Genomic DNA, 24,987 nt, shown 5'->3' with positions numbered 1-24,987 from the left:
ACATTGTTGGATATACACGACAGAAGAAAACAGTATAAACTAATACAAACTGCTGGACAAAAGGATTGGAATGCATGAAAGAATCATCATAAAAGTATACCATTTATGCTGCACTTGATTTATATGCTGCTGCCATAATCTAAAGAGATATTGATGTTCTTCATTTTTAATATCTGCATAACTAAGTAATGAGGCTGAGGGACAGATTGGTGCATCATGTTTTGCCCTTTTATTATTTATTTTGATAATGGTGGGAACAATGAATACCTAGATGTGTAGAGTAGTTTAAATATTGAAGTTTACACAGGTAATGTAAATTATTGAAGATTTTTGCATGATAAGAAAATAAGACTGGATCAGACTTGACACAAAAAAGCCAGTGTTCTGCAATCGCATTAAACTTGTACATGGTGTCACATACTGTGTCTGCCATCTTCAAATGTAACAGAAACATGACAGATGCAAGTAGTAATTTAATACAATATGAGATACAACTGCATAAATTGTCAATTTCTAAAGTACGGTATGTAACACATTTTGGTAGATCTCATTACACTGTTAAATGTCACCCATTTCCATGGATACTCTAATGAAAGTGTTGGAGGAAGCATTCCATAACTTGTCTTAATGTATCCTGTGCACTGGTGCTTATTTCATGGCTAGTGACAGTCTTAATTCCAGCAATTGTTCGCAAACGATTGGCACAGATCCATTCCTTCACATAACTCTATAAAAAGTAATCTGCAGCTGTTAAATCTGGGGAGTGAGATGGCCACGTCAGCAGCCTTATTGTCCGTAATCCTGGAATCAGGCCGAGTGAGATGGTGCAGTGGTTAGCACACTGGACTCAAATTCAGAAAGACGACGTTTCAAACTCACATTCAGCCATCCAGATTTAGGTTTTCTGTGATTTCTCTAAGTTGCTTCAGGAAATGCTAGGATGATTCCTTTGGAAGGGTATGACAAATTTCCTTCCCCACCTTTCACACAATCTGAGCTTGTGCTCCATCTCTAATAACCTTGATGTTGACAGGATGTTAAATACAATCTTTGTTCCTTTTTTCACTGGAATCAGGAAGTTCTGCAACATTTTGCAATAGTGGCCGACATTCACTGTTGCTACATGTCTGGCATCATCCTCAAAAAATAGGGTGCTGCCAACTCGATTCACCACCCAACTTTTGGATTTACCTGGGGCTTTTCATGTAAACATTGTATATTTTTCCGAGATGATTACAAAAATTTTTGCTTATTAACATATCTGAAAAAGTTTGCTTCATTGGACATCAGGCAAAGAAACAGTGTGTCTCAGTTAATTGTTGCAGGAATATCAGTGCAGTTCACAAGTCTGTTTTGCCTATTAATATAACAACTCGTGAACCATCAGCAATTAATATGGATGAAACTTGAAATTGTTTGGTAAGCGGAACGTTGAACATTGTGATGTAATGTTTGTGCATGTTGCCATGCTGAATGTGTGGGACTACGTTCAAGTGATATGGCTCTAATTTCAGGTTTTCATATATTCGAATATGTCATCCCCTGCTTTGTGACTGCCAGTACAAAACTCTGCCCATGGCCCTCCACTGTATCACCCGCCTGAAAATACTCTGTGTGTCAGGTACAGCCAAATGGCGGCCATTACTGTTTTGTCGTGATGTCTGCTGACCCTCTGTGACAGAACCAGTTTGGATAAAGGTTTCCACAATTCCCATCTGCACCAACCAATATTCAATGGGGCATAGTACTTAGCTGGTTCCCTTGTATTCAGCCATGTACATATGCACAGCATTCAACACACATTTGGTCAGGGTTGCCAGTGACAATTGGTCATTGCAACACATTGCCACTCTGTACATGTGTTCCCATGATACTGTTTCTGTAATTACTGGCTCTGTAATTCTACCAGCTGTTGCATCCAGCGAGCGGTTTAGACACCTAATGACATAAGGAAAGAGAGGATGGTCTGTCCAGTTAGTGATGTGGAGAAGGCTAACATGATATTTTGAAGGAGTTATGGAACTTGCTCAGAAATATGTGAACAAACAAGCAAGACTTGGATAACGGCAATTTTTAATTGCTCATTGGAGCAAAACTGAAGAAATGACACACTATTCCTGTACTTGCAACTACACCCATGGAAGGAGATACGAGGCGAATTCAGAGATGTGAACAGAGCCAGATCAAAACTACACATGTCCAAGTGCCGGGCCTGACTTGACAGGAGATTTCTCCTGGACCGTTGTCAGAACAGAACTCCCCTCTAGGTACTGCTGCTACTGCCTGTATAGGCAGTGTCAACCCTTTCCACATTGGCATCTGGCCACTGCCCTCCCGGCCCTCGTATGTTACCATAAAAGGTTACCGACATTGCTTGAGTAGCGCCTTGCGCTTTGTCTTGTGACCTCACGTGATACCTCGTGGTTCTAAGTCACATTTCCGGCCAGTGCCCATCCTCTGACATCGCCTTTGTATTACTCATTCTGGCTTCTGTTCTAGTGCCTGTTAGGCATTCCATATTTTAAATATGCGATACCTCCCTCCCTCAGGGAAAAATTTGTAGATGCTGTCCTCAGTGACTACAAATTTTTATACCACTTTCTTACATGTTTTATCACTCCTTGTAATGGAAAGCATATACATTTGTTTTACAATATTTCTCCAACATACATAAATATGTAGTTTTCCACAGTGATAAGTATAAATCAGTTTTCTTCTGTAAAAGAGTACATTTACATTTCACACTTAATACATCAATGTTACATTGTTATACATACATTTCACTTTACAATAGGGGACATCGCATATCATGATTACACTTTTCTTTACAATCACTTTTACAATCAAATTCATCATCAATTACACTTTATACATTGTTGCACACTTTGGAACATGATTAAAATTTCATTTTATGACAAAGGAAACACTTAATTTCTTCTTCTTCTTTTTTTTCCCCCACACTTTCTTCCGGTTCAACATTTTGATAGACACTATGTCAACCTTTTCAGCTTTTTTCCGTTTTAACACTTTGACACATACTTCATGTAACATCACTTCACACTTGTCTAGCAGGCACTACAGGTCTATCGATTATCTCTTCATTGTCTTCTGATATCCTCCTTCTAGGATGATATCTTGCTACATCTCTATCTGGGCATCGATTTATGATAGTGTTTTTAACGCATATTTTTCTGCAACAGTCATCACCCATTATTTTGAATACAACTTTAAAACAATCCTTGCAACAATTACACTACTTGCATAGACAACAAATAATTACTATTATCACCACACCAGAGGCCATGAAACTCCAGAAAGGAAACTGACTTAACGAGAGATTGCTGAGCACACTTCTCTTCTGATGCTCAATGTTATTCTGGAACTCATTCAATTTTTGTCCTGCAGCAGTTAGGTCATTTAGTTGCCTAACTACAGGCTGTATAGAGAAATCTAACTTAAGTTCACTCATATGTTTTCTTTTGTTGTTTACTCTGCAGCAATCTATTTCAGTACTCAATTTTGGCACAGTTTCACTACTAGGAACATTTTTTTGTATTATATGTTCAGATTGTAACATCATTTGAGCTTGTATCCATGACATTTACATAAAATTACAATTTCCATATACCTCCGAGCACAATATCTGTGGGTCTTCCTTCGTGACAGATGACGGCAATGCCATCATCCACCAGTGCAATAAACAGGCATTCATTATTACTTTGTGGTGTCCACAGACTTTCATTCAATAATATTAACTTTTGCTCGCAAATCCTTCAGAACTTCTCGCACTGGTTGCAGCATCTTCGCCTCACATCTCTCATGATCATAAGTAAACAAGAGAATGAAACCCTGTATGCATATTTTTAGGCTCTGAGCTACTGTTTAACACTGTAACTGCTTGTTATTTAACTTCACATACTGCCGTTTCACATCATCAATTGGCAGTAGCTCTTTCTCAGGGGCAGAATACATAAATAAATGCCTTGTTCCATCCACTTGTGATGGTAACGGTAGTATTTGGTAGAGTTTGTACTCGTTGTCCTCCACTAGCAGGATACTCAGCACATAACTTAAGGTGTTTCCAGCTATGAAAACATCCATATCAATAATTCTGATCAATTGATAACCACTGTTGCCAGTAAGTACAACAGGGAACTGCTTATCCATGATGTCGTCTTTTGTCAATTGTAGATACTTCATGATCTGTACTGGATTGATCAGATGCAGCTCCAGAATGCCTTTCTGAGTGTTAACAATTGCTGATATTAACATATTGTATGCCAAGTCTAGCTCAGTGAATATGCCTGTGAGCTGTATTAACTGCTCATTTAACAGTGATCAAAATGGCTGCTTTCTAGAACTGTTTGTCAGTACTGTTCTTAAATTCTACTATGTGTTGGCTTAATTGTTTCATTCCATGCTTCATAATCTCTTCATTTTTTTACTATGGAGCTTACTGTTTGGTTAAAACTAGTTGAGGTAGCTTTAACTATAGTCACTTGCTCCTTTGAAAGTCTGAGCAGCTGTTCCTGTTCTCCTTCTAAGACATCTACCTTCTCTTTGAAGTACATAGTGCCATCTTCCTCTAGGGTTCATGCCCTGCTAATTGTCCAATTAGTTCCTGCACCTTTTCAATTTTTCATATGTGCCAATTTACTGCAAACTCTGCACTCATGTTCAGTAAAGATAATCTATCCTTGCAATACATAATTGTCCACCTCGCGAGAACCTCGGTGTGTGCAAATTTTTGATTCAGTTGCATCAAGTTGAAATAACTCAGAATTTTCCAAGTTACACTGTAAATTTTCGCTTGCTCTGTTATAATGTAATACAGTTCGGGTGACGTCTGGAACTTTGTTATTTGCATGTACGGTTCTTGTCTGGAGTGCTCAATCCCTGTGAGCAGGAAGATAACGCCGGTGATGCAGTACGACACTGACATCTGGAGTTAAAAAAACTCCTTCAATCTATTGCATGAACTGTAAGATGCATGTTTCGTTTCAGGCAGGTTACCACATTAGGCCCCTTTGTTTGTATTACTGTGTACGGACCTCGCCATTGCATATCTAACTTATACGAGCTGCTTCTTCATATGCTCTTGTCAAACAACAGAACCTTATCCCCACAATGAAATGTCTTGAGATTTTGCTTTCTTTCATAGTATTCCATGTTCTTTATTTTATATTGCACATTATGCGCTCTTGCACACCAGTGCATTTCATGCATACACTCCTTTAGCTCTGCCAAGTAATCGTCAAAATTGTAACCTCATTCCAGCTGGATCTTTCTGCAGTATCCCTGGAATATTACATGTTCCTCCAAAGAACAACTCATGTGACGTATATCCTGTTGCATTGTGCGGACTCATATTGTATACAAAAACTGCAAATGGAACCCAACTGTCCCAATTTGGCTGTGCTTTATTCACATAATGCTGCAACATCTCCATTAACATTCAGTGCACCCTTTCTGATGATCTGTGTGTTTGAGGGTAGTAGCTGGTAGTCTGAATATTTTCAATATGCAGCAATTTACACACTCTGTTCATTGTTTCACTTATTAAATAACTTCCCATACTACTTAACAATACTTCCCATACCTCAGTATAATCTTCTCAACTAGCATGCACTCTACTGTACTGGCATCATGTCTGTCAATCAGTTCAGCTTCCATAAACTTCATCTGCGTATCTTGAAACATTAGAATATACTTGCTTCCACTGTCCGTCTGATTTAATGGACCTACTATATCAATATCACACCTTTCGAAAAACACGTAGATCCTTCCTATGCCCTGGTGTCCTCCAATGGAAGAATTGTGAAACTGTGTTACTATTGCAGCTTTTCCACCTTCACTTATTTCTTCTGTCATTATAGACTCAGCTCTCTGTTGTTTCCTGACATACTTTTCTATATCACTGATACAGTTTTCACACTCCCAAATATAATGTTTCTCAGTCCTCAGCCCAGCTGTCTTGTGTCCTGTGTCCTTGTTGGCCACGACTGCTGCCTGTTTGTGTCAGTCAACAGCCCTGCTGTGTTCACCTGCCTGTGAGTCCCTGACCTGCACTACGGCTTCCGCATCTGCCATATTCTGACCTTGGCTACTGTTGCCTTCCGGTCGCAATCTTGCTGCCCTGACCTGTCTTATTCGCGAGAGTGTGTCTGCAACTTGGTTCTGTTTGTCACTCTTGTACACAATTTTATAATCATTCTCCTCCTGTTTCAACCTAAACTTCATCAGTCTGGATGAAGGATCTGGTATACTACCTACTGATTTGGGGATTTATGGTCAGTACATATCAAGAACTTTCTGCCAAGTACATACTGTGTAAAATACTTCTCCCTTTCAATTGTACTGTACCCTCTTTCTGCCTTGTTTAGCGTCCTTGAGGTGACACAATAGGTAAGTCACTTCCAATTTTTCCCTGACGCAGCAGAGCTCTGATACTTGATTGGCTAGTGTCAGTCGTAATTATGAAAGTGTAGATACTGCAGTATAGGCAGTCTTATCGGTTTATCCATCAAATACTGAAAAGCATTCTATTGCTCAACACCCCAGGTGTAAGGCGCTTCTTTCTTTAACAATTTGTGTAGGGCTTCGCGATTTTGCTGAAGTCATTTATAAAATGTCAGTAGTATCCCACAATGCCTAGAAATGCCTTTAATTGCTTAGTTGTTCTGGGCTGTGGGTACTCCTTTATTACATTGACCCTCTGTGGGTCTGGCCTCAAGCCCTCAGCCAATATAATATGGCCCAATTAGCACTCTTTTTTCTGCAAAAATTCACACTTAAGTTGTGATGTCTCAGTCTTTCAAATACCTCTGCCAGTTGCATATTGTGTTCTTCTGAGGAGGAGCCGAATATGACCACATTGTCCAGGTAGATGAACAACTTATCACATGGAACTCTGTCATATTGGAATTCATCAACCTCTGAAATGTACTTAGAGCTGTTTTGAGTCCCATGTGCGTTCTTTTGTACTCATAATGCCCATATGGCATGCTGAAAGCCGTCTTTTCTCGATCCTGTTCATCTAATTAAACCTGATAATAGTCCTTCGCTAAATCCAGGATCAAGGAGTACTTTCCCTTTCCAAGACCACCAGGAATTTAATCTGTTCTTGGTAATGGAGAATTTTAATTTAGGGAGATCTCATTCAGTCGCCTGTAGTCTGCAGCTGTTTGCCACTTTTGATTTCCACTAGCATCTTTCTTTTTAGGCAAAATTATTAATGGAAAGCTTCATCCACTCTTGCTCGGTACTACAGTGTCATCCTCTAACATTTTCTCAATTTCACACTGGAGTATCTCCTTTTGTGCTTGTCGTATTCTGTAGGGTCACGAACTTGTCATCTTGTCTTCCGCTTCTGGCAGCAGTTTAATTTCATACCAGATACTATCTGTGTACAATAATTTGTCTCTTGGCAAATGCAAAATGTGACTGCACATGGTGCATAACTCTATAATTGCTGCCCTCTCATTGGCGTTTAAGTGGTCACTTGAATATTTTCCTTCATGACACTTATTCTCATCTTCAACTGTGGCTTACTTTTACTTACGTGATTCACTCTGAAGGATTCTCTCAACAATTTCTACTGTGGAACTTCTTCGGCTACTACCCGTGGTCATTCTACTGACACACATTTCTCTGCAGTGTTCAGGACATTTATTAGACATTCTACCAATTCTACTTTTACTAATGTCTCTGATAGATACACACCCTTTGTGATCTGTTTCAGAATGATAGCCTCCATCATTCTGCTCGACTCTATTTTTATCCGACACACCCGTCCCTCTCGGGGTCCAATTGTTATCAGTGATACACTGCTAACATTTGGCTAACATTTGGGTTCTGCCCTTCTTGCTTCTCTCTGGCAATCCCTGTTGGCTGCTGCTGCTGTGTTTCAACTGCTAATGACTTTTTATCAGAACTCACGTCGCCTTTCCACGTGTTTCTCGCTTCGTGCTTAATCCTTTGCCGATAGAGCCTTCTCTCTCTTTCGAAGTTACTCTGCAGAGCTCACCCAGTGACCCTGTCTTCATCTCGTAAAGCGACCTAATTGAACTGTGCGGAGCTCACAATCTCGCTCCATCTTCATTCCGATTCTTTCCCTGTGGATCCACAGACTTCTGGTTGCATAATTGATTATGACTCTATTTTCCTTGAAAATATCTCAGCCCACCAGCCCGTCAAAAGGAAGATCAACATCTTCCCCGATTACATGGTAGCAATGCCTCAGTCACATTTCACTTCCCACCCATAATCCGAGGTTTACTTTGTCTTCTGTCTTTGCAACTGTATTAGCGATTCCCCGAATCCTAATACGTTCAGCTGCATTACCTTTTCCACCGTTTTTCAGACTAATTTTCCTAACTAGACCTATCTATCTGCACCCTGCTATCAATGAGAAACCTCAAGCGATGATAAATATCTTCCTCACACTCCAGTTCTACAAACTCATATTTGCTCTTGCATTCAACTGTTAATATCTTCCCAGGCAGGGCCTAAGACGACTGCTTTCTTACATCATTACTTAGTTTTCTGGCTGTTACCTTTCCTATATGAATTCTGCATATGGCAAGCATCCTCTGGGCAGTCTCTCGCATAATGACCTTTTCTTTGGCATGTTACAGATTTATTCTGCATACATGGGCCCCTGCAACTCGGCAAATTACATTGTGAGCGTTTCACCACTGGCACTCGGTCATTTTCCGTGCAATTTCCTGCTGCAAGAGGTTCTACTTTCCGTATTACCTTATTGCTATGACAATCTCGTGTGATATGGCCCGGCTTCTTGCACTTGAAGCACTTTGAGGCCTTCTTTACGTTTCGTGTCATGGCACCACCACCTCGGGTGATCATCTTTTCACGGGAAGAGGCTATCACGCTCTCCTCTGTCAGATCGATCTCTATTGCCTCTGCTAGCATTAACTGTTTGCCGCACGCTCGCACTGTGGTCTTTATCCTATCATCATAAATGCTCTGGATAAACACAGCTCGGCTTAATTTCCAGACAAGAGCAGGGCTACCTTCTAATTCTGATTCTATCATGTTACTTCTAATAGCTTCCCTGAAATGGTGTTGCATTGTATCCAACCTTGAGCCACATTGTGCTTTACTTATCCCATGTTCTTGCCGACTTGAAAACAGTTGACAAGCATAGTAGTCAAGTGTCCTTTTAGTGCCATAGTTTTCTACTAATATGGCTCACTCATCTCGCCATGTGGTGCTTAGGTCTCTGACCAACAACTTATTATGTGCTGAGCCCACTATTTTAGTCTTAACAAATTTCAAAAGAGTATCATGCAGCTCTGGATCAGCAAGTTCAAGTGCTAAATCACAGTTATCGAGGAACTCCTTTAGAGTGTTCTTAGTGCCATCGAAAGATTAGGGCATTAACTTTATCTCATCTGACAAATTAACAAATTGCCTAATGGGTTGCTCATATCCGCCAGTGCCTGTGTGTGAAATATTATCACCATCACACGACATGCCTGCTAATTTTTGTTTTACTCGCCGTGGAATTTCTTACTGGCGTCGTTTCTTCTGTGCATCGTTCGCTATGAGGCGTTGAACTTGTGCCACTGGCCATCGTCACCACTGCCGTTGCTCCTGATGTGTTCCTTCTGCTGTTCTGCACCGCCGACTGCAAGGTCAGGCATCTGTATGCGCAGCCACTGCCATGGCCTGCCCCGTGCCGTGTGTTGCCCACACCATTGTCCATTGTCGCTGGTGCCGCTGCACCGCCTCTGCGTCACCTGTGACCACGCGCTGCCCTCCACAGCTGCTGCTACTGCTGGCTACTCTCACGTCGGTGTCTGCGAACTGGTGCAGCCTTCTGCAATTGATGGTGCTCCTGCATCGCCTCTGTGTGCATTCTGCAACCACGTGCTGCTGTCGGCAGCCTCTGACCACCTTCCGGGATGTCCACTTTGACCCTGGGCTCTGTTTATCAGCTGCTGCGGCTGTTGTTGAGGCTGCACCGCCCCTGGCCATCTTCTGGGTCGACCCCTGTGTTCCCAAGTGCAGTCCTTCTGCTGGGCTGATCCCGGTCTCGTCTCCTGTCTTCTTGAGGCGTTGCCTGTCTGCTGCTACTAAAGCTGTACCACTTGATCCTGACATCTTCTTCTTTCTGCTTCAGGCGCTGTCTATCTGCTACTGAGGCTGCACCACTTGGTCTGGTCCTCTTCTTCTTTCTTCTTCTGGCACCGTCTGTTCCTTGGCTTCTTCTTCTACTCGAGAGCTCCTTTAACTCCTGGCTCTGTCACTGGTCTGTGTATGGGTTATCCAAGTAGTGCAAAAGGGGATTCTCAAAGCTGTTCTGTCATTTTGTGTGACATTAGGCTGAGCAGGATTGATATATCAAAACAGGTGACCTATTCCTATAACTTGTGTCGTGATAATTGCACGCTAATCCATGATGAACAGAACCCTACACCTGGCACCAAATTTTTGTTTATATGTTGCGTCTGGTGAGCGTTCTAGATGCCTAATGACAAGGAAAGAGAGAATGGTTCGTCCAGTTAGCGACGTGGAGAAGGCTAACAGGATATTTTGAAGGAGTTGCGGAACTCGGTAAGAAATTTACAAACAGACAAGCAAGACTTGGATTACTGCAATCTTTAATTGCGTGTTGGAGCAAAACTGAATAAATGACACACTATCCTTGTACTTGCAACTTCACCTATGGAGGATGGTACGAGGCTAATTCAGAGACACGAACAGAGCCAGAGCAAAACTACCCAAGTCCAAGGCCCAGGCCTGACTTTCAGGGAGGTCCCTCCTGGACCGCTGTCAGAACTGAACTCAACCTCAGGGTGCCGCCACTACTGCCTTTATAAACTACATCAACCCCTACCACGTTGGCGTCTGGCCATCGCCCTTCCGCCCGTCATATGTTACCATATAAGGTTACCACCAATGCTTGAGTAGTGCCTCGTGCTTTGTCATGTGATCTCACGTGATACCTTGTGATTCTACGTCACATTTCTGCACAATGCCCATCCTGCGACATCGCCTTTCTATTCTCAAGAGAACTTACTTGTTCTGGCTTCTGTTCTACTGCCTGTTAGTCATTGCATATTTTAAATATGCGACATAGCTGATTTTAAACAATTATTCATTTTTGTTGGTGTTTCAAAAATGATTTATACTCCAGTCTATTTTATTATGTATGTGATGTGGATGAAACTAGAAGACATAAAATGATCTATGTACTAGGAAGCAACATGAATTATAGTGTTACAATCAGAAATCTAAAATTGAAAATTGTTAGTTGCTTATGTATGCTGTATAATGTGTTCGAAGTGTAAATATCTTGACCACAAAGTAACCAATAAATTAAGTAACTTTCAAAATCTCGTAGTGTAATTTTCTGAAACTGAAATACTAAAATACTGATACACTGAACTCTGTTTATAGGATGGTTTGTGAATGCATATTAAGCTGTGAGAAACTGCAGTATCAGCTTGGAGATTTTTGGGTTGAGTGTTTCAGCTTAATTCGTCGCATTATTGGTGGTGTCGATTACAAGGGTGTTCGAGAGATTATGAAGGTACAGTTTTTTATGTTTAAATTGTGAATTTAGTAACTTAATTAGACAACACATTGTGTAACATTTACAAGAAAATAAGAGAAAAATCAATGATTCATCATGAACTCTTTTGTCATATTAAATATGTTATGCACGTTGTAGGACTGACAATTTTGTCCAGTAGAAACTTTATCTTTTAATAGTATAGCTTTGGAGCAAAAAAATTGATTCAATAAATTCATGCAGCCATGCACAAAGTGAAATCTTGTATTCTCCTTTGCCAGTATGTGTCTTTGCAAGATATCGTAATCTAATTGGATGGATAAAAAATTTACTCACCAAGGAGCGGCAGGAGAATGCACATGTAAAGGAATTAAAAAATTAAAGTTTGCAAGATTTTGGAGCTAGTGGCAAAAATTGATTGTTTTTGTAAGAAATCACTTACATGCATTGAGTTCTGTCATTTGTAATATTACATACTATGATAAATTTCTCATCATGAAAAGCCTTTTGTGCATTAATAGCCAGCTGCGGTGGCCGTGCGGTTCTAGGCGCTGCAACCCGGAACTGTAGGACTGCTACGGTCGCAGATTCGAATCCTGCCTCAGGCATGGATGTGTGTGATGTCCTTAGGTTGGTTAGGTTTAAGTAGTTCTAAGTTCTAGAGGACTGATGACCTGAGATGTTAAGTCCCATAGTGCTCAGAGTCATTTGAACCATTTTTTTGCATTAATACGAAAGGTGTCGCAGTCTCTTTCACAGATGTTCTTGCACTTAAATTTTCCTCATGAGCATTTTTATTTTTGTACTTTCAACATTGCAGCACACTCAGAAATTGTGATAATCTAATATATAAGGAACTATAAGCCTCGATCGAGGCTGATAGTTTCATATATATTTTTATTTTTTGTTACTTCTGCATTGTTTTCCATCTAGAGTTATGAGAACTGTAGTGCGCTCATGCGCTACATGAAGTTTTCATCACAGATCACTGTGTCCACAAATCACTATGTCGATTGAAGTTTTTTTGCAATGTATGGATGGTTAATTCAAAGAGACTGTAGTCGATTACCTCCATTATGAGTGTCCAGTCTGCACGCTGACAAATTAATTTGTCAAAACCGATAAAGATAATAAAAATTTATTTGCAGTTGATGTCTAAAATTTTTTCTGAAAAAATAATACTGCAGTTTCTGAAAATTACAGCCATGAATAAAATAATACTACAATTCCAGTGTCCTCAAAGTTGATGGGGCTTCTAACTGTAAACAACCTCACTTTCCTTATCAATGACTTGTTACTTTCCTCTTTAACCATTTTTGCTTACTAGCTCGAAACTCCTGTGTTGGAATCGTTATTATAGTTGAGTTTGTAGAGAGAACAGAAATAATTTTGATATTTAAATGTGACTTGATAGATATTGCATTTACACACACTGGACACTATTGAGGTTTCTTTTTCTGAACATATTATTACAGTTGTGGACAGCACTCAACATTTATTTCAACATAAAACTCTATGCAAAAACATGAAATAAATGTGGCATCATAAACTGGGAAATGGGTATGTTCATCACACGCTAAGGCGGACATATTCAAGAATGAGAAAACTGTATGGAAAGGATAGATTGCTACTCACTGCATAGGCATTTAATGACAGATGGGCATGTCAGAAAAAAGGCTCCTAGATATTATTAGCTGTCACAGTAAGTGTTTTATCAGATGTAGACCAAACAAAATACATAACTCACACATGCATGATCGCTGTACTCTTTGGGCACTAAGGCCTTAGTGTCTGAAGATGATGTGGCCATGTATGTGTGAGTCATGCATGTGGTAATAAATGAATATGCATGTGTGTGTGTGTGTGTGTGTGTGTGTTTGTGTGTGTGTGTGTGTGTGTGTGTGTGTGTGTGTGTGTGTGCGCGTGCGTGCGTGTGTGTGGTGTCTATTTTTGACAAAGGCCTTGTTGGCTTCAGCTTATTTTGTGACAGTCTTTTTGTTGCGCTGTTGTCTATTTTTGACAAAGGCCTAGGTGGCCTAAAGCTTATTTTGTGACAGTCTTTTTGTTGTGCCTATCTGTGACTCAGTGTTAGCGCTGTATGATGAGTAGCAAATATCCTTTTCATAACATTGCAACATTCCATCCAGGATTTTCCACTGTATTCATTTATGTCACATGTAAGGAACTCCATAATAACAGGCAACCCGTTATCATCCAAACCTGTGTTCCATTATAATATTTGTTCATGCGCACCAGAGTTAACTAAGGAGATGTGACACCCGCATTAACTGCTGTGCGATCCAGTTATAACAGCTTTTGTAAATAGCATTCACTTTTTGACATGTGTAACTTTCAGTAGTGTTGTCATTACAACAGGCGAATCCCTCTCAGCTTAGTGTCTGAGTGACCTGCCTCTCCTTCCCAACCTTCTTCAACCTCTCCCTCTTTCCTCCCTCAACAAGAAACGAACAATTTCAGATAGGTTTTTCTACTTTTATATGTTTCTGTTGTCAGTCCTTAGAACTTCACCAGCTGAAAATAAATACTTGCTACCCTTTCTGTCCACTTGTTATTTTTAGTATTAATGTACAGGGTGTCCATAAATAAAGTTCCAGTTTCAAAATGCTGTAGAAAGAGAATCACTGCTCAGAACGACGACAGATTTGAACAGCATGTTTTTGAGGAAGGGGAATCTTTATGGGAAAAAGAAACTAAAATTTAATATTTTTTCAATAGATAGTGCTGTAAGCAAGTTAACATAGTGGGTTTGGGTACAGGTGACAGATGAATTGCAATATGATGGCTGTGATTTGAGTTGCACATTACACCATCCATGCTGTTCAATGCACATCCTGCACAAGGTTGGCAGACAACAGTTGTGGCACAGTTAGCAAGGTAAGTCCATCCACCATGGCAAGGTCATACCACATTGGTTGGGAATAATCAATTTTTAATAGTACTGAGACCAAAAACCACATATAAAGCAAAATGACAGCAGTTTTATTGTCCTGGGCCCAAAAACCACATAAAAAGCAAAATGACATAGGTTTCTAACTGTCACGAGACCGGCGCAAAACTTGTCCAATATGCTGCCTACTGTTGAAATCAAGAAACAGCATGTTCCACGACAGATTGGAGTGTCTCAGAGATCATGTTTAGAATGCGTTGCAGAGTGTGTGCATTCAGTTCAACTATGTTTGCAGTTGAAGCACTGAACATAGCTTCTTTCAGGTAACCCCATAATCAGAAGTCTCATAGATTAGGTGCTCTGGACAGCCTGACTGAGGGCAAATGATGGCTGATAATTCTAGCAATTCCAAAATGTCTCTGTAGTAGCTGCTTTACTGCCTATGCGATGTGTGGAGATACGCTATCTTGCATAAAAATGATCCTACCCATGCATCCATGCTGTTCAAGGGTTGGAATGATGTTGGTGTGCAAAAGACTCTTGTAGTGTTTACCAGTTACGGTACAGGTAAAAGGACCCACGGGACTTATCTCCTCAAAAAAATATGGCCCCGTGACAAATGATGCCATCAACCTGCGTCACACAGTCACTTTTGCAGAATGAAGTGGTACCATGTGATGTACTTGTGGACTTTCTGTTGCCCATAGTTTGCAATTATGAGTATTGACATTGAGATGGAAATGGACTTCGTCCATTCACAGAATGTCCCATGGCCATTCATTGTCCACTTCCATGCGAGTAAGAAATCCCAGAGCGAATGTTTGTTTTGCTGGCAGGTCAGCAGGAAGCAACTCCTAAACATACGTGATTTTTTGTGGATACAGTGCAGGATGTTTCGTAGGATTTTATGCACTGTACTCACAGGCATGTCCAGCATTCAGGCAATTTCCCATCCACCATATGTTTGCAAACCACTGCTTCATCTCTTCTGCAATACTGTGACCACATCTTCAACAAACGTCAGGACAACTGCTTTTCTCCCTCTGCCACATTGCACTTCAAAAGAACCTGTCATCTTGAATTTTGTAATCATCTTCTAAGGCTCTTAGCAGATATTGGACCAATGCCCTGTTTCATACCTTTGAGTGTACGAAACTTCTGCTGTGTGGCTGGTACACAGTCACTATTTTTGTATAAGAGGTTTCCAGCAGTGTGCAATCCTTCATGGAGACTGTCATGTTGGGCATCTTGAATGCAAAGGGAGGCTGCATGCCATCTGTCTGTTGGTGTGCATCTTTGACACTTACAAGTGCTGTCAATTGGTCAAATTTTCATTAATTTTTGTTTGTTTGTTTCATGATGTTTCCTCCCACATCAGTAATATGTTGTTCAAATTTGATGCCACTCTGAGCAGTGGTTCTCTTTCGACAATGTTGTGAAACTGCTGCTTTAGTTATGGACACCATGTATGTATTTATGGAATCATCCTTCAGTTCTTGGAGTAACATTGACATATTAAAAACTTGAATAACCAATATTAATACTCTACAATAATATCTATTTAAAAATATGTTATGAACCAACTTTCGACTTTCTAGGCCATCGAGAGGTAACATAATACTTAACAGGTAGTTCACACAATTTCTGCAAGGGTTCACAGCTATATAAAGATTGTTTTCAAGATATATGACTTTTTACAACTAAATTGAAAACAGTTATGAGACTCCTATTATCTAATGGTGAGAGACATATTAACTGGCCACAGCGACTTAATAAGAACGAGTAATGGAATTGTGTTTAGTCAAATAAAGACCAGGTGTTTATTAATGGCCAGAATTTTGAATAATTTAAATTTTTCTACCTTTTGTTCCTCTATGGAGAACATTCAATCCAAGCATGTTCATCAAAGGTGGAATGTTTCTTTTTCGATCTCCTAACTTCTTTCACACTCAGTCAGTCAAACAGTTATAGCCCTAACTGATTGACCTAGATATAATTTGCCTCACAGATTGCAGAAAATCCTATCTTTGTACATCTATAACCTCCTGGTGAAATCGTATGGATTAACTGTGCAGTATTAAGTTATCTGGTGATGGCCTCGGAAGCCGAAAGCTGGTTCATAACAAACGCTTGATTTAATCTTACTGTGGAACATTAACACTGTGTATTCAAGTTTTTATCTTAACACATGCATAAATAAATCCAGTAAATGCAATCAATTGTCTGCCTCATTTTCAACATTTAGCCTTGACACACGGTTTCCTTTTAGAACAAGAGTTTCGAACTATTGTCTCAGGTATCAGCTACTGAAATCTCTTTACAACCTTCAGATTCACATTGTATCTCTGAATTTACTTATTACACCAGGCTTGTGGACTACCCTTCTCCTCCTCCTCCTCCTCCTCCTCCTCCTCCTTCTTCTTCTTCTTTTTCCTGAAATGCTTCTGCTTATACAGGTCATCACAGAGCTTCTTTCCAGCTTCTCTTTTCTCCCACAGTCTGTCATTGAGCATTTCTTCCCACTGCAGTCCTCTTCAGTTCATCCATGGATCCCAGACTTACTGTCATATCAGTTAAGCTCCAGTTGGGTAAATGCTGCCCTGTTTGTGTCAGATAGATATGATAGTGCACTTTTTGAATAAAATATGTGCTAGTTTGTTCTGTTGTTTACTCTCTGCGTGCTTTATCTGTCAACTGCCTTTTGATGATGAAAAATGTTCAAATGTGGTAAATGAACAGTGTTGTTGTCATATTGCCATGTGTTTGAAGTCAAATATTGTAGACACTTTAGAACTTCTAACTCATAAACGAGATTGGGATTTAATTAAAACTTCTGGGCTGATAGGCAGTGATCAGTGCATAAAACTACTCACTGACATTTCATCATCTGCTGGAGACTGTTTCAAAGGTTAATCAGCAACTGCATTGAAAGCTGAAGTGGATCATAAATTTGTAAGCACTCATTATGAGCTATATGGAGCTCACCACCATTTGTCGTATGATGCTGAATGTTTGGTTATCTGCGATTGGTAACATAATTCTCATTTCAGTGTAATAGATCAATGGTCACTTGGCACAAAGTTGTCATCCATATTTTATACGATTCATTCTTATTTACACTTAAAATTACTGTGATGTTTATAAATTTATGTTACCTCTCTGCTTCTTATACTTGAACAAAATCTTGAGCATGCAGTCTGTTGCTGTTATACACCAAATTTCTTTGTGAGGCATTTTGCATATGTTGGGGGAGGGGGAGCTGACATAGTTCTAGTGTTGATGCACACACCATAACACTATACTTTTATTTCTGTTAAATATCATCAGCCAAATATGATTGTTATGTGTGTTTTATTATTTTTCAACAATCTAGGAAAATATAGGACGCTAGTTACAGACAGGCATGATTCTTAAGACAGTCACATATGGCTTTCTGGCACAGCCTTCATCACTAAAGAGCGACACACACACACACACACACACACACACACACACACACACACACACAAAATGCAAGCACACCTCCTGCACACATGACCGCCAACTCTTGCATCTCGGGCCGGAATGCCATTCTGGCTTGAGATGCTGGAGTTGGTGGTCATGATATACTTTTCCCTTTTTTGCCGCCTTGGTGTCACTTGCACAACAGTAAAGGAACTTCATCTTTAGTCTGTATTGTATGAGAACTGTCTAAAATTTCATTGTTTTAGTGTAGAATTATGATATAAAATAGTCAATTTTTTACTGGATTTTTCTGTGCTCATTATTCATATTCATTTTGCTTCTCATTTTCGTTCTTCTGTATCTCAACAGTACCTCTTGCAATGTGGAATTGTTATCAGTTCCATGTAACTAAGGTGCCACTGAAACTAACAGTTTCTAATATTTAACTTTTATTGAGCCATGGAAGCACCATTAACTATTGATATTTATTGTTCTTTATACAGGGTTGTCGTGAAAAGGCCCAGACAATTCCACCATTCCTGAAGGCATCTGTCGTACCACAGTTGACAGCATTAGAAAATGTCATCAATTATATTTTTGATAGAAATGCTTGCCTTTTACCAGGTTACTTCATTGTTAATGAAATCCAAAAAGCATATCCAGAAAACAAGAACTGGCCACATTGGGTAAGTATAGAGTTTAATTTAGTCTTTGAAATGTAAGCTTTTAATCTAAGTTTGTAAAACTTATATAAACATTTGTAAAAAGTGAATCAAGTTCAAACTGTGTGTCAGTCTAGGACTTGAGCCTGGGTGCCTGCCATTTGTTGGTAGCCTGCTACTAGCTACTTTACCAACTACACTTCACAGAATAACTCAAACTGAGCCAAGTGCCGCATTGGTTGAAGCACTGGACTCACATTTGGGAGAATGTAGTGTCTGCCATTCATATGTAGGTTTTGTCTTGTTTCCCTAAAAACTGGGATAGTTCATCTAAAAGCAATGTTGGCTGATTACCTTACTCATTGTTGTTCATTGTGAGGCTGTGTTCCATCTCCAATAACCTCATTGTGGACAGGACATTAAATCCAATTGTCCGTTCCCATTTCCTGAAAAATTGAACTTGCTGTAGGCTACTGTTTCACTTCTTCAAAATTTCAGAGACAATCTTCCAGATTGCTGCATTTTTAGAGTTTCGAGGAGAATGACAATAGCGGGGAGTTAAATGTTTTCAAGGCCACTTGGTATTTGCTAAAATAGATTTTTTTATAGAACCATAACGAAAGTACACCTTTTCCAGCTGCTGTTGAGCCGTAGATAGCTAAGTGCTCCAAAATGTAACTCCGTATGGGGATTTATTATAAAAATTTAATTCAGATCGACAAACAACAAACAAACACTGGACAAACAGGTCTTGAAGACCCAACAGTACCAACCGGTTGCTGTGTCATCCTCAGCCCTTAGGTGTTACCGGATGCAGATATGGAAGGGCCTGGGGTCAGCACACTGCTCTCCTGGCTGTTGTGAGTGACCAGTGACCAGTGACACTACTTCTCAGTCAAGTCGCTCCTCAATTGGCCTCACAAGTGCCGAGTGCACCGTGTTCGCCAACAGCATTCGGCAGACCCGAATAGTGACCCACCCAAATGCTAGCCAAGCCAAAAAGCATTTAACTTCGGTGATCTGACGGGAACCGGTGTGACCACTGTGGCAAGGCCGTTGGCTCAATTTGGACCTACATTTACGTTTTATAAGACTTCTCAAAAAATTTAATCAGTCACAGTTTGAGGCCACTAGCCCCTTTTAAAATTATTAACACAATAACAGATTGAGACTTTAAGTGGGTTGATATTTGAAAATAGGAGTCACACACAAGTTGAATTCAGGAAAGGATTAATGACAGGGTCTGGAATGTTGGTCATTATGAGTATGCATTTGGAAGGTTTTCCATACATTTTTGGATGAATTTGTAGCGGTTCTGTATTTCTGTTTCAAAATATGCCACACACAAATAGTTTAACATAACAATAGTGTGTTTACAGCTAACATAATGCAGTACAGGATAGTATACAGGGTTTTCCCTTCTGATACAGGTCAAATTGATAAACTAAAAGTAAGATATTTTATCACACAGTGTATCAATTCAAAGGATAGCCAAAGATCTCATTGGGATAGATTACTCTCATGAAGCAGTAAAATATGGCTGCAGTGTGTACACATAAAATGTTGAGCAAAAGAGTTGTTTAATAAACTTGGGGCAACTGACTTGTCTTTGAAATTTTTATCAGACCATGAACTAGATGATTGTCATATTACAACTTTGGGGCATTAGAGACATAGCTGATCAGAAAAAGAGGGAAATCAGCCACAAAATGTTAGTGATACATTTGAAGGCCTGAGAACTTACTGGAGGCAGAAGGAAGAGTTTGACAGATCAAATGTAAAATGCAGATCACACTAAAATAAAATTTACACAAGGCAAATGTAGGCTGCATCAGAGCAAAGGGAAGAGCAATCATGTTAAATTAGGGACATGAAGGGAACCAAGCAAACACAGGGAGGAATTCCTGTCTGCAAAGCTTGGAGGTGTTTTTTTTTTTAAAGAGGAATATTGTGCCATAACATTTTATTACCGTATGAGAGTGTATATTTGTTATATGCAACAAATGATGATGGAAAACTCATTACAATAACTGTTTTGCATTAATTATCGTGTGTTTCTTTTATTTCTTTACATAAAATTGCTGCCTGATTTTATTTTCTGTGAAGTATGATGCTCTTCTCTCTTTCTGCAGAAACTGGCTCATTTGCTTTCAAGTTTTGTGGAAAGCTTTCATCCAACTGCCCAAATGGTATCCATTATAGGACATTCCAAAATGTTACCGGTAGTGGAACACTCAGGATATGCTGACCATCTGATAAACCCATGGAAACTAGATCCTGCTACACTTAAATTTACTTTAAAAGGAAATTTACCTTATGACAAAGAACTTTTGGAACCGCAGACAGGACTCTTACGTTATGTATTGGAGCAACCTTATTCCAGAGACATGGTGTGCTCTATGCTTGGGTTGCAGAAGCAGGTGAGGAAACTCACTTAGATGTAATGTTTAAAAGTTGCATTGAAGGAAGTTATCTCCTGTACCATTTTTGCTCTTTGTATTTTTTTTAGTGAATATTAATCTTTCACACTTTCTCTGTGAATGACAATTTTTTGCAACTTTAGTGCTGGTCTCTTGGTCTTTACCTAGCTATTGCCATTGTTGCATAGAATAACTAATGATTTCAGACAGCCATATTTGTTGAGGTTCATTTTGTGATGATCAATTTTGAAGCTCTTATGGCTTCATGAGACAGGTAGAATACTAATGGAAAATTATTGCAGAAATCTGTGTAACTTAATGTGATAAATACAGATTAGGAATAATGTGCATGTATAACATAAAATCAGTACAGGCATCATAGCTACGTTGTACACATCATATATTAAAAATGGGAATGTAATAGAAACATATTGTCTCATTATTGAGTAATAGTACTAATGAAACTATTGGTAGGAGAGGGGAAAGAAAGAAGAGAGTAGTAGAGTAATGACAGAGTCAGTACTGCCAGTATTTATACTAAATAAATGAATGGCATACACTATCACCCACTGTTCATTCAGTGATCTCAGCTGGGATGGGTAATGCGGGTGCAAAGAGTTGTGGAGTGTGGTGGAGGAGGGAAGCAGGACAGGTGTGGGGGAACATACTCTTGTGGTTCCTGTTGGAGTGTTCAGAGATATGACAGGATCAGGATGGTGGGATGCTGGGTCCAGCATCAATAGGCAGTGCTGGGGGAAGGGGGGGGGGGGGGGAGCAGCAGGAGGAAACTTCTCACCTGATTGTCACGTTTTCCCGGTTCTGCCTACACCACACATATATTCTTGCACCTCATACCTAAGAGCTTTCCCTCTCCCCCAGACTTGTACGCCCACCTGCTGACCTCACACAGTCTGTTTACACCTGCTGCCTATCACTCCACTCACATCTTCCCACAGTCTTGCACCACAAACAATTATCATCTTTTAATTCACTTTCATTTCTGTTTTGACTTTTATGTCATACTGTTTTCATATTTTTATTTTGTTTCCATCTTGGTTTTGTACTCTACTTGTGGTTTCATTCCCTTTTTCTAATATACTCCGTCTGGTTTAGTCTCTCATGAGTTTTTAAGATATATATTTTTAAGTGTTTGTTTATCCTCCACTATGGATCTCCCATCAGCACCAGTACAGAAAATTTCCCTCTCGCTGGCAAGAACCCAGTCCTATATAATGTTTATATATTCCTCCTAGCTCATAGAATCCCTCCAAATGGCCTGCCATCAAATTATGCATGTCTGGCTGCAACCCACCCTTCCGCAGTGACCTCCATCTGTTCAAATTATATCATTTTGAAGCCTACACCAATCTAGTTCTGCAAAACCATATAACTCAAGTCCAAGCCATCTTGCATTACCTCAGCTCCTTCCATACAACACTCCTGCTTTGCATTTCCATATTACTGTGTCCCACTCCCACATTGAAACCCTGGTCCTCCGGGAACTAGAGCAGCATGCCCAATGCCACCACAAAAAGCTGTCCAATCTGTTGACCTAATACTTTTGTCTTGGATTCCCACAAACTGCCACAGCCACCACCACCATCACAAGAGCCTCCATCAACCCAACCCAACCCCCCCCCCCCCCCCCCCTCCTTCCACAGCTGCCAAACCCTGCCTCACAGACCTAAATCATCTGCTACATGTTCAGAAATTCCCTCCATCCACCCTACAAAACCTAGAGGCTAAACAGGCCCACAACACAGTTATAAACCTGTCCTCCAAAACATCAGACCCCCGGAAGTATCAGTCCTTCAATCAGTGAAGTGAGTACAAAATCTGTCATACATAATTTTAGAGTAACTACACTCCTGGAAATTGAAATAAGAACACCGTGAATTCATTGTCCCAGGAAGGGGAAACTTTATTGACACATTCCTGGGGTCAGATACATCACATGATCACACTGACAGAACCACAAGCACATAGACACAGGCAACAGAGCATGCACAATGTCGGCACTAGTACAGTGTATATCCACCTTTCGCAGCAATGCAGGCTGCTATTCTCCCATGGAGACGATCGTAGAGATGCTGGATGTAGTCCTGTGGAACGGCTTGCCATGCCATTTCCACCTGGCGCCTCAGTTGGACCAGCGTTCGTGCTGGACGTGCAGACCGCGTGAGACGACGCTTCATCCAGTCCCAAACATGCTCAATGGGGGACAGATCCGGAGATCTTGCTGGCCAGGATAGTTGACTTACACCTTCTAGAGCACGTTGGGTGGCATGGGATACATGCGGACGTGCATTGTCCTGTTGGAACAGCAAGTTCCCTTGCCGGTCTAGGAATGGTAGAACGATGGGTTCGATGACGGTTTGGATGTACCGTGCACTATTCAGTGTCCCCTCGACGATCACCAGAGGTGTACGGCCAGTGTAGGAGATCGCTCCCCACACCATGATGCCGGGTGTTGGCCCTGTGTGCCTCGGTTGTATGCAGTCCTGATTGTGTCGCTCACCTGCACGGCGCCAAACACGCATACGACCATCATTGGCACCAAGGCAGAAGCGACTCTCATCGCTGAAGACGACACGTCTCCATTCGTCCCTCCATTCACGCCTGTCGCGACACCACCGGAGGCGGGCTGCACGATGTTGGGGCGTGAGCTGAAGACGGCCTAACGGTGTGCGGGACCGTAGCCCAGCTTCATGGAGACGGTTGCGAATGGTCCTCGCCGATACCCCATGAGCAACAGTGTCCCTAATTTGCTGGGAAGTGGCGGTGCGGTCCCCTACGGCACTGCGTAGGATCCTACGGTCTTGGCGTGCATCCGTGCGTCGCTGCGGTCCGGTCCCAGGTCGACGGGCACGTGCACCTTCCGCCGACCACTGGCGACAACATCGATGTACTGTGGAGACCTCACGCCCCACGTGTTGAGGAATTCGGCGGTACGTCCACCCGGCCTCCCGCATGCCCACTATACGCCCTCGCTCAAAGTCCGTCAACTGCACATACGGTTCACGTCCACGCTGTCGCGGCATGCTACCAGTGTTAAAGACTGCGTTGGAGCTTCGTATGCCACGGCAAACTGGCTGACACTAACGGCGGCGGTGCACAAACGCTGCGTAGCTAGCGCCATTCGACGGCCAACACCGCGGTTCCTGGTGTGTCCCCTGTGCCGTGCGTGTGATCATTGCTTGTACAGCCCTCTCGCAGTGTCCGGAGCAAGTATGGTGGGTCTGACACACCGGTGTCAATGTGTTCTTTTTTCCATTTCCAGGAGTGTATATAAAATTTGACTGCTCTCCAGATTTACCAAATAGTACACTCTGTCATATGAGAATGACCATTAACACTCACCCACAAAGCATGCAAGTTCCCACAATGGTTCTGCAGTATTGCAATGTGACAAATTTCTTAGATATAAACATACTTTACTCAGCATGTTACTGCCAGATTTGAAGCTTTTTTTGCTGTCCAAAGCCTCTACCAATGAGAATGCACCTACTCTACTCTGATCAGTTTAAGCTAACTGGCTTAATGGCACAGTGCTTAAAGCACTTTAAAACAAGTGCATTGTATTAGCACTTTCAATGAAATATTGTATAATTCACTACTGCAGAACATACCAAAATGTAAAAAAGAAAAAAACAACACTCACAAATGTGTAATAACTAGCTTAGTGCCTGCTGCTTTGCATGTGAAGACTGTATGGTCTGCATAGATTTTTTACTTGAGTTTGTATGTTGTTACGCACATTGCTCATGTGCAAAACTAAACACTGTGCAAACAGTATATCTAGTTTATGCAAAGTAAACTGCAGACAAGGGATTAAAATTTAATAACGTGATTCTTCGTATAAAATTTGCATTCTTTTTTTACATGTAAATGAGTTTCTTAGTTCTTACACACATTGTTTGTATGGATTTCAGCAATTTAGGGACAGTGCACCTGGTCATTTCAAATGAATATTCTTGTATTAGTTCTTACACACATTGTTTGTATGCATTTCTA

At 40.8% G+C, this 24,987-nt stretch overlaps 1 protein-coding gene across 1 annotated transcript in view; it reads left to right on the top strand.

The window, feature by feature from the left end:
- Window positions 1-24,987, top strand: part of LOC126266915 (mediator of RNA polymerase II transcription subunit 23) — a 174,781-nt gene that overhangs the window by 40,615 nt on the left and 109,179 nt on the right. Inside the window, exons 3-5 of the mRNA XM_049971600.1 lie at window positions 11,425-11,557; window positions 18,395-18,577; window positions 20,686-20,973. Coding sequence (XP_049827557.1) covers window positions 11,425-11,557; window positions 18,395-18,577; window positions 20,686-20,973 — 604 coding nt within the window. The remainder of the gene's footprint in view (window positions 1-11,424; window positions 11,558-18,394; window positions 18,578-20,685; window positions 20,974-24,987) is intronic.

Source organism: Schistocerca gregaria, chromosome 4, assembly GCF_023897955.1.
Source record: "Schistocerca gregaria isolate iqSchGreg1 chromosome 4, iqSchGreg1.2, whole genome shotgun sequence".
NCBI classification, from domain to species: Eukaryota; Metazoa; Arthropoda; class Insecta; order Orthoptera; family Acrididae; genus Schistocerca; species Schistocerca gregaria.
Note: the sequence above shows the minus strand (reverse complement) of the source record. Positions and strands in the feature narration are given on the sequence as shown.